Source organism: Littorina saxatilis, linkage group LG4 (genome assembly GCF_037325665.1).
Source record: "Littorina saxatilis isolate snail1 linkage group LG4, US_GU_Lsax_2.0, whole genome shotgun sequence".
Taxonomy (NCBI): Eukaryota; Metazoa; Mollusca; class Gastropoda; order Littorinimorpha; family Littorinidae; genus Littorina; species Littorina saxatilis.
The window spans coordinates 23,776,662-23,787,470 of NC_090248.1; the positions used below are offsets into that span (position 1 = coordinate 23,776,662).

General features: G+C 38.8%; 1 protein-coding gene across 1 annotated transcript; it reads right to left on the minus strand.

Moving 5' to 3' along the window:
• Positions 1-1,642: 1,642 nt before the first annotated feature.
• LOC138964277 (PRA1 family protein 2-like) lies at positions 1,643-10,530 on the minus strand. The gene is made up of 5 exons (XM_070336189.1): positions 10,321-10,530; positions 8,427-8,644; positions 7,085-7,216; positions 6,565-6,615; positions 1,643-3,422 (listed from the first exon to the last, which is right to left on the minus strand). The coding sequence occupies exons 1-4, from the start codon at positions 10,497-10,499 to the stop codon at positions 6,596-6,598; spliced, it is 549 nt and encodes a 182-aa protein (XP_070192290.1). The 5' UTR covers positions 10,500-10,530; the 3' UTR covers positions 1,643-3,422; positions 6,565-6,595.
• Between the last annotated feature and the right edge of the window lie 279 nt (positions 10,531-10,809).

Consider the following 10,809-nt stretch of genomic DNA (forward strand, 5'->3'; position numbering starts at 1 on the left):
GTTTTTGAGAAAATGGGTTTAAAAGATTTAGCTCTGGAAATGTTTGTTTGTTTGTTTGTTTGTTGCTTAACGTCCAGCCGACTACGCAGAGCCATATCAGGACGAGGAAGGGGGGGGATGAAGGGGGCCACTTGTCAAGCGATTCCTGTTTACAAATGCACTAACCCATTACTTGTGTCCCAGCAGGCTTTAGTAAAACTAAATTAATACCTACTGGAAGATTACCAGTTTCCAGTACAGTATGTTAAAATAGGCTTAACCTATCTACTGCTGGACTTACATCAGAACACTAACAGATTAAACTATACATGAATCGCGAGACAAGCGGCAAGAGAAGAGATTTTTGGAAAAAATACAGGTGAATGAGCAAGAAGGCAGAAAAAAGAAAAGAATTCATGAAGAAAAAGAGAGCATGACAGGAAAGAGGAACCAAAAATCTACCTAACAGCAAACTAGAAAGCTCCTGCGGTTCCAAAAACAGGAGGGGCTTTTAATTTCATAACCGCAGTGCCCCACTGCGGGACTCTGGAAATGTGAAATTGTGCAAGTATATATTCATGTGTGTGAGTGAGGGTGTGGGAGTTGAATGTGTATGAGTGCAGGGGCGGATTAGGGGGGGGGGGTTACAGGGGTTCCGGACCCCCCCCCCCCCCCCCCCCCCCCCCGGCTGTCAAAAAACAATTAATAATTCTAACTTTAAAAGAAATAATGAGTGGCTGTTGATCATGTTTAAAATCAAGGATAAGCCATAAATTGTTCATAAAATAGCTAAATCTCTTCAGCTTCTGGGGGGCTAAGCCCCCCAGACCCCCCAATGGGGCCTTGCCCTGGACTCCAGGTTGTAACCCGGCCCCCCCCCCCCCCCCCCCCCCCTCTGGCTTAACTGCTCCGCCCCTGGAGTGTATATTCCTGTGAGTGTCTGTATGAGAGAGAGAGAGCGAAAGAAAAAACAATAAAAACAACATTATTGTTACTGATTACAAATCATGATATGTATTTCTATGTGTGTATGAAAGAGAATTAAAAAAAATAGTAAAAAAGTGCAACAGTTGTCACTTTGTGTTGAATAAACAATAGATCCAGAGGAGCGAATTACTGTGTGGTTGTGTTTACTTTGACACGTGCTTTCTGTACCTGCAACTTTTACCGTGACCGTGATTTGCCACTGGTGTTCGTGATCGTGAAAACAAAAATCAAGGTAACTGTGATCGTGAAAGCTAAAATTTCCCTTCCCGTGATCGTGATGATACCCCCCCTTTGGGGCCCTCATACTAGGCTAGGCCAATGACTTGTCATTTCTACCACCTTGTCTTTTGTGAATTGAACTTTAAAAGACTTCCAGGAAACATTTTTGTTGTGATCTGAATGTGCATGCACGTGTGTGGGTGCTTTTGTTGGTACAGTACACATTTATTTCAAGAACAGAATAATGTCACTTCCCTATTATAGTCTGGATTGTCAGTACTTATTCACACTCTGTTACAAGATGCTGAACTAACCCAGTCAACTTCAAACGCTGTCTAGTATCTTTCAGTCAATTTCTCAAGACAGAGTAACCGTGAACGCAAACACACTCTCTCTCTCTCTCTTCGCACACATCCCCCCTCTCACCATCCCCAAATTCACAATAGATTTTCAAGCAGACATTTTTCGCACAGGTTTATTCAATTTCAAAACAAAAAGATTCAAGTTTACTGTTTGGAAGGTGGATTAGGAAATCCATATTAGATCTAGTTCATACACATCCATGTGTAAATGAAAATGCCCTTGGATTAAAAAAAAAAGTGATCTTTTCAAATATAAGAACAAAGTATAAAAAAAACATCTTTTTGAAAATTTGAATTTCAGGCTGGTCCGTGCTGGTTATGAACCACACAAGTCCTGTATCAAAATAATGACTTATAATACTGATGTTACTGTTTGACATTTTCAAGCATCGTTGCAACTATGCATTGTTTTTCTTATTATTTAACCTCACTGGCCATTGGATAAAGAGGTGGGTATGTGATTGAATAGAATCTAAACAGAAACTTTATTATTCTGTTACAACAACAGAGGAAGAAAACTGGAGAAAAAAGAACTTCTAGGGGGAAAAGCAATCTATGCACAAAGTTACTGGTAATTACTTATAATCAAAGAATAACAAGAAGAGCAAACGCTCGATCGAGTCACTTTCGCAGTTCTGAATATTATATGAGGCATCAGATGGACAGGAAGAAATTGCTATTCACAACACAATGAGTCACGTTCACATAAAATTTGAGCCCGGTCACTTTTATAGTTTCCGAGAAAAGCCCAACGTTAAGTTGTGTGTTGCCGAACAGAAAAGGCTAGTTATCTCCCTTGTTTTTCTGATAACGTTCGTAAAAGGCTACAGATGTAAATACTTTGATGTAAAGAATAATCCTACAAAGTTTCAATCACATCCGATGAACTTTGTCAAAGATATAAAATGTCTAATTTTTCCTTTGACGCTGACCTGTGACCTTGAAAAAGGTCAAAGGTCAACGAAACCATCGTTAAAGTGTAGAGGTCATTGGAGGTCACGACTAAACAAAATATGAGCCCGATCGCTTTGATAGTTTCCGAGAAAAGATATAAAATGTCTAATTTTTCCTTTGACGCTGACCTGTGACCTTGAAAAAGGTCAAAGGTCAACGAAACCATCGTTAAAGTGTAGAGGTCATTGGAGGTCACGACTAAACAAAATATGAGCCCGATCGCTTTGATAGTTTCCGAGAAAAGTCCAACGTTAAGGTGGTGTCTACGGACGGCCGGCCGGACGGCCGGACAGACTAACACTGACCGATTACATAGTCACTTTTTCTCAAGTGACTCAAAAATTGTCAAAAATGAGATTACATATCAGGCAAGATCGTATTGCACTTTATTCTGTAAAGAGAGGTAAAGCTACTCTTAATAAAAAGATTGAAAACTGACATTTAACAAAACCTAAATCTTATATTAGCATGTGATATCAGCTCAGTCAAGTGACAGTACAAAATAATGTGAAATTAAATTATATCCCATAAGTTATACATGTATTTACAATTACTTTATTTTAACCACATGCGACACATCTTTACACTTATTGCAATGTTAACGTGTGTGTCAGTGCTGTTTCATGCCAACAAAATTAAACAATATTACTTATACAACAACAAAAATCACCAGATAGTTTTCCAAATGTAAACAAGTCATAATTATATACATGATATAAATTTACCAGTTATCTGATTCAGCTGTTCAGCACATCAAAACTCAATAAAAAAATTCCTCTTCACCCAAATTCATAACAAAAACTTAAGGAACAGCACTGGTTTCGATCATTAACTACTGATTGCTTCATTTGCAGCCCAGCTACGTGGTCCCTTGTGAAAAATGCAGTGCCAAGTGTTTGCTTGACATCACAAACCTTCGCTCTACAAAAGAAAAAAGAATATTGCACGAGTGATCAAAGCAATGAGTTGCGATCATAAAATTTGCGTATGACACATTCTAGCTTTCAGAAGCATGACTGATTTTTAATTCCAATTTCTGTTTTGTATGTGTATACAATACATCCACACGCATGTAAACATTACACACACACACACACTACTAAACAGTAACACTAGAGTCAATACTAAACAGCTGTGTTCCGTTTTGCCCATACCTTCCCGATAAATTTCACCAATATTGTGAGGAAAACAGAAAAACACTTAACCACTAGCCTATCTCAAGCACACTATTTCTGATATCAAATATAAATAAGAGATTCAGATTTACGAGTCATGCTTTATCAGCTAACTACAGACTTGTAAATCAAGACTAGGAAAAGAAAATGGCCCTTTTGTTCACTTATATAAACTGTATGTATTGTAACTATAGGAAAGAGCACCATCAATCATTTTTTGGTCTTTTGCACACATGCCTTATTCAGCAGTGACCACAATATTTTCTCTGCAGGTTCTCAACTGAAGAACTCGAGCAAAAACTGAAATCTCAGATACAGTAATAGTGTATCCGGGTATCATTTTTACCCACACATTTTCGTCAGCATAATAGTACTTGTAAAATCAAGCACCTATTCCTGCCACTCCAAAAGAGCAGCATCTTTAAACTAGACAAGCAGATATAGCTGGGTGACTTCTAAATATTGCCTCATCAGATATTACAAGGGTAAAACATGCAGCAGGAACAAACTCAAAAAGACATATAAATGTAAGGAAGAATGAACAAAATCCACCAGCACATGCACTGACTGAGACATTTAAACATACAACCGTACATTATTTTATGTGTAAGGCCTAAAAAAAAAAGGTGTGGTTACGGTAACCCGACCTACCCTATTTTTAGGGGCCGACCCTATAACTTTTTATTACATTTGTCAACCAAAAAAAAAACCGAGTGCAGAAAACGCAATGAAAGCGAAAGCGCTCGAGTCGCACACTTATTTCCCTGTCAAGTAGGTTTAATTTGTACACACAAAAAAAAAAAAGTGATTGCCTACCTTCCTACCCTATTTTTAGGCTATGTTACCCTAACCACACCTATTTTTTTTTGGCCTAATGATTATGTTCAATATCTCGTTTCAATGCAGGTTCTTCCCTTGGATAAGTCCATCCATCTGCATGTACTTGGGCACATACCTACAATCAATACCCTGGCTGCTTCCTGTGCCAATTTTTTTAAAGTTTTTTGGTTTGTTTGATCAGGCATGGGAATTGAAAAAAAAGTAAAAAAGGCTGAACATTTTTAAGTAATAGCAAAGTTGACGGCCCCCCCTGAATTTTGTTCTCCAAAGAACCCAAATGGTGCAATCTTGTGTCATTTGAGCTCCAAGTTTGCCATTAAATTCACTTTTTAGAACCATTTTGGTCTCCCCGATTTATTTTTTCGGCGGACACTTATGCTTTTTCGGCGGAACCAAAATTTGCCTTTCGGCGGACACTTCCCATGCCTGTTGATACGATTATTTTTGTAACTGACACCAGTGTCAATCTTTGAAATTATTATTTATTCATGCATCATAAAGTTATAATTCATAATCTACACAGGAATCAGTCAGGCTGTTGATTGTTGGTGTATGTCTAAGTAGAAGGATGCTCCCATGTATGTAATCGTTTACACAGGAAAGAGTGTGCCTTTAAACATGCTGGTTTTTGGCTCACGTAAGTGTAGCCTATGCGATCGTAACTTTGTCTGTCTGTGCGTGCGTGTGTATGTCTGTGGTAGAAACTTTAAGATTTGACTAAACACCGAAATACTCATTTTACCTGGTTATTATCCAAGCAACAGCTTCAAAGTATTGAAGCAATGATCAACATTTCGTCGGCACGTATGCAGTTAAAGTGTGTATCCAAAGAAAATGGGTTTTTTTGTGGGGGGGGTGGGGGGGGGAAGTAAAAACAGGTGACTGGTTTGTGTCGTGTGTGGTATGTAGACCAGGTCAGGGTTTTCGTAGCTCCAGAAAAATAAATAAAGAAGATACCAAAGGAGATTTCCTACAGGTTGATCTACACAGCGTGTTTCCAGTGTGTGCGCGAGGAAGCGCTGTCGAAAGCAGCTAGCGCAGTGTCGATCTCGGCAGGCGTGTCCCCATAAGTAGGTTACAGAGACAGATCTAGATCTAGTGTCTCCCACTCTTGCACCGTGTCCCCTATGCTTACTGTGTGTGTGTATGTGTGACGGAGTGAATGAGTTTGTGTTACTGTTGGTCGATTTCTTACGGGAGCCTTGAAGGCTTCGCCTCTTGTTTTTTTTTAATTTCCCAAAGAGAACTATTTCAGTACATGACTGCATGAGTATTTTTTTTAAATCCCTCACTTTGATTGACAAACTACTCCAAACAAATGTTTGAATATGTTTCTGTGTCTAAAAAAGCCTTTTTCTATTCAAACAAAAATTGACAAAACTTAACTCTCAAATGGTTCGATATTTTGGACTGGAATGACAATCCATTTGGTATTAAATTAAATTGGTGAAAAAACAAATGTCAGAATGACAAGGATGTGGTATGTGAAAAACATTACACAAATAATACCACTACATATACAAAGAAAACCAATGATGTAAAACCTATAGCATAGGCGCATGCACAGAAAAGAGGCAAAAATCCCAAAACAAAGCTGAACTGAACTGTTTTCAAATCTGCCCCTCCCTCCCTCTTATCAAAAAACACAATCAGTATTAACATATTTATCTGTCTCTCTTTTAAATAGAAGCAAAACCCTCATGCTTTTAAAATGGATACAAAATTTGCTCTGCAAATAAATTCCACAAACAATTACATGTAGTAGAAAAATGAAATGTTATGAAACACTCTGTTGTATCAAGAAATACTTCTATACTGTATACATTCCCCTAATATTCAAACAGCACCGCAAGGTAACATCAAGCTCTGAAACAAATCGGCTGATATAGGGAGTAAACAGAAGAAAACCCACAAGTACACAAAATATAACGCCCAAAGAAAAGTCAGAATCTTTTGGCAATCACAAGACAGCAAATAAATAGAAATACAGCTGAAAATGAAAGGACAACAAAGCAAAACTGAATTACACAAACTTCTGTTCATCATACCTGGTATGTATGTAACTTGTAAGAGACAAAATCAGTTTTGCATAGCTTCACCTACAGAATAAAAACAGACAATTAATAATTCAACAAGTCAACAATATGGTATATCATCAACAGAACACATACACTTTAAGAATCAATACCAATGAAAAACTGTGACTAAATTTCAAGGTTTCAGAACTATACACTCACATGAGTCACATGACACAACCGACAATGTCACGAACACAACGGATCTGCACAAACAAATACTAAAAGCTACTGAAACACGGGAATGACAATGTGGGAAAATAACCAGTACAGATAAGGACACTGACTGATCTTGATAACAGATTAAGTGAACATCCAAATCGGTATCACAAACATACTGAAAACATTGGAAGTTGGCATTCCTTTGATATATATATATCCAAACAATGGCGATACATACTCTCTCATTGCGTCAGAATTACAAATCACCATTGTCTATCAGCTTTGATAAGGTATGGCTAAGGTGTTAACTACAAATGTCTAATTTAAGAACCTGCTTCCTGTTCCTGCCCCAGGCCTTCCAGAATGATCCCCATGGGCGTTCGCTTGAGACCCACGTATTCAATCTTGTTCGTGATCTTGTTCTTGATGCTTCGCATTCGCAGAGATGCATGGATCATGACCACTGCAAGGTGACAGAAAATATTAGTGACTTTCTCCCAGTAAGTAGATACAAAAAATAAGCTGGACGAGGAACTGCTTCAAGAAAGCTACGATAAGCAGAGTTATATCATGTGAGTGTATGTACTGGTGTACATAAAATATATATCAAACTGAATCTATGCCAAAATATTTGTTCTGAGGCAAACTTACAAAGTTGCATGCCTTTTTGAAACGCATTATGAAAATATCATGAAATGCAAAAAAACCAAGAAGGGTACGACTCACATGCTTGACCTTGACATGACCTTGACCTTCAGGGTCAAGGTCAAATAACTAAACCTAGCAATGACATCATACACTAAGAACTGCTTTACACATTTTTCCTACCAAAATACATGTGACCTTGACCCAAGGTCAAGGTCATCCAAGGTCATGCAACACAAAGCTGTTAATTCAAGACATAGGAAGTACAATGGTGCTTATTGGCTCTTTCTACCATGAGATATGGTCACTTTTAGTGGTTCACTACCTTATTTTGGTCACATTTCATAAGGGTCAAAGTGACCTTGATCATATGTGACCAAATGTGTCTCATGATGAAAGCATAACATGTGCCCCACATAATTTTTAAGTTTGAAACAGTTATCTTCCATAGTTCAGGGTCAAGGTCACTTCAAAATATGTATACAATCCAACTTTGAAGAGCTCCTGTGACCTTGACCTTGAAGCAAGGTAAACCAAACTGGTATCAAAAGATGGGGCTTACTTTGCCCTATATATCATATATAGGTGAGGTATTCAATCTCAAAAACTTCAGAGAAAATGGGAAAAATAGCTGTTTTTTAGACAACATTTATGGCCCCTGCGACCTTGACCTTGAAGCAAGGTCAAGATGCTATGTATGTTTTTTGGGGCCTTGTCATCATACACCATCTTGCCAAATTTGGTACTGATAGACTGAATAGTGTCCAAGAAATATCCAACGTTAAAGTTTTCCGGCCGGCCGGCCCGGGTGAGTACATAGACTCACTTTTGCTTCGCATGTGAGTCAAAAATCAGAAAAACACTATCGTAACCAGATATTAATTCGTAGTGAGAGTTCAGTACTATTTCTGGGCGCAGAGGAATGCAGTACATTGACAGTGACACACCTTTCTTCATAAACAGATTCTGAACACCTAAGGCAACCAAAAGCTATGCTTGCAGACTTAAAAGACAGGCAGAAAACTTACACAACATTGGGAATGCAATTCCAAACAAAAAGACTATGACAGCCCCAAACATGTAGACGAGCAGGTACCCCGCCACCAGGATGATCAGGACGCTGAATAAAGGGTGATTGCGCTTAAACCGTCGCGCCTGCCATTGGCTGTTGGTGCAGTACACGTAGCCTCCGAAAGCAACTGAGATCGCTGCAAAACCCAGCACCATCTTCACAGGGTGGACAATCCTGTCAACAAACAACAACAAAATCAAAAAAATCATCATGGCTGTCAAAATATTTAACACAAGTGCCAGGTGGTTGCTATCAAGGCTAGAGCTGCTTTAACTGTGTAACTATTCTGGTCATGCATAGTTTTTTGGAAGCTATAGCAGCTGAATCATAATTAACTTCCTGAAAATGTTAAATGAGTTCTGCAGAATACATGGATATATATATATATATATATATATATATATATATATATATATAGAATAGATTGTGGCTGCCTCTTTATGATCTAGCTATTCCTCTTCCTGGTACAGTGGCAATTCATGCAATTATTTTTTTCTGTCCAACTTTAATGCTGCACATATAAACTTGTATAGTGCAGACTTTCTTGAAACTGTTAACAGCACTATAAAGGATTGCATGCACATTCTCATTCAGTACATGTCAAAGTGTGCCGTAAGGAACGAACTGTCCATAACAGTACAGTTAGGGTCACCACCATAAGCTTGAGCTTGTTATTGATCCTTAACATGTATTATGTTGAATTATCTATGAATTGTTGGATAAACACTGTTTAAAGCCATATGTACTCGATGACTATACACGCTAATTGCTTTACCAACAGCTGGAGACATGCTAAATTAAGTTCCCTGCAAGATATTGTGGTCTAGGACCCCTTAAATGTTGAGATATTTGAATTTTTATTTTGATCTAGATCGTCCTATTTATAGATTTGCCAACAGAGGGAACGTTGACGCAAGGGAAATAACTCCGCGTCTTTGTTGACATCCTCACTTTTTCAGAGGCTAGAACAAGCTGTAATGCATGTATATGGTCCGCGCATGGCGACATATCGTCATTACATGGTCTTATGGTGCGTTTGACATCGATTATGGGCAAACTACACTTTGTAAACACGGGAGCGCGTACATATGCCTTTAAACCAACAGTACAGTTAGCATGAACATTGTCAAAATGTGACAGAGACACTAACACACAGGAAGCGCCTCCACATTTTCAAGTAAGCAGATACTGATCAACCATGAAAAAACAAAAACGTATCGTTGTCCATGGATGATTTTCCCACTAATGGAGAAAAACAGAATGTGCTCATTGACTTTGCCGTGCACACCTTACGGTTCAGTACTTAGGTTCAGTGTTTGTAGTGTCCTTGCTCTTATAGTTTTCACCACTGAACAGGAAATATGACGTTTGTTTTAATTTGGGGACGAAATCGGCCCGGCATAACTTGAACAGATCCTGAATAAAAGGAAAGAAGGAATACCAGATGTTTTCGCCAAAACCAGTGGTTGCTCGGTATTGTTTGAATGATGAAAACCATAAATGTAGCATCCATGGTACTGAAGGGGTCACGTTTTAGGCTGTAAATTCCAATTCAGTTTTTGTGTTCTTGTAGAAAAGCCAGTGCTGTTAGTGTTAGTTAGCGCTCGATCAACCACAATTTCTCTCCATAAAATTAGATGGTAAGGACAGACAGAATGTACATTTTAAAACCACAAACAAGCAAAAAAGAAAGAACAAAGACAGAAGACGATAGTTAATGAAAACACACGCACGCACACATATATATAGTGCCAGAGAAAGCACATGACTCCAAACTTTACAACAACGTAGCCAGACAACACGTCACAACCACTGCAGACAACTGCAAATCGGATGCACAGAAAACTTACCCGATCATCAAAAATATAAGAAGTGCAGACAAGAAATAATTTGTCTGGTAGTACAAAAGGTTGTGGAGCACTCTGTTCGCCCATTTTTCGGGATCTTTCAGTTGAGGGATTTGAAATCTTGCAGACTCAAGCATAAAATCACCCATAGACCGCAAGGGTGCGAGCTGAATTTCAGCCATGCTGGCGATTCAGATGTTAGAAAAAGTGGATGAGACTTGGACTTGGACTACAAGGGAAGGAACAACGATTACACGAAACGGAGTGGCTCGGGATCCGGCGAGCCGGATCTGGAGCCCCCAGGCTCGGGCACCGGTGTCACGAACCGGCAGTCACCAGTAACTTATCTCACAAATTAGACTTTCCTATTTTTCACACAAACAGTCTAGTAATAGGACCTATGTAAAGGCTTCACAGCCTACCACATAGTAAACTTCAAGTTCAAGTTCAAGATCAGTCAGCTTGCCTTCTTCAGCCGGTAGTGAAATGCGC

Bases quoted from the DNA above. Each gene is read 5' to 3' on its own strand.
- LOC138964277 (XM_070336189.1), bottom strand. From the start codon at position 10,499: ATGGCTGAAATTCAGCTCGCACCCTTGCGGTCTATGGGTGATTTTATG. The intron at 8,645-10,320 runs GTAAGTTTTCTG...GTTTGTTGACAG, and splicing joins CTTATATTTTTGATGATCGG to GATTGTCCACCCTGTGAAGA. The intron at 6,616-7,084 runs GTTCTTAAATTA...TTTATTCTGTAG, and splicing joins GGGGCAGGAACAGGAAGCAG to GTGAAGCTATGCAAAACTGA.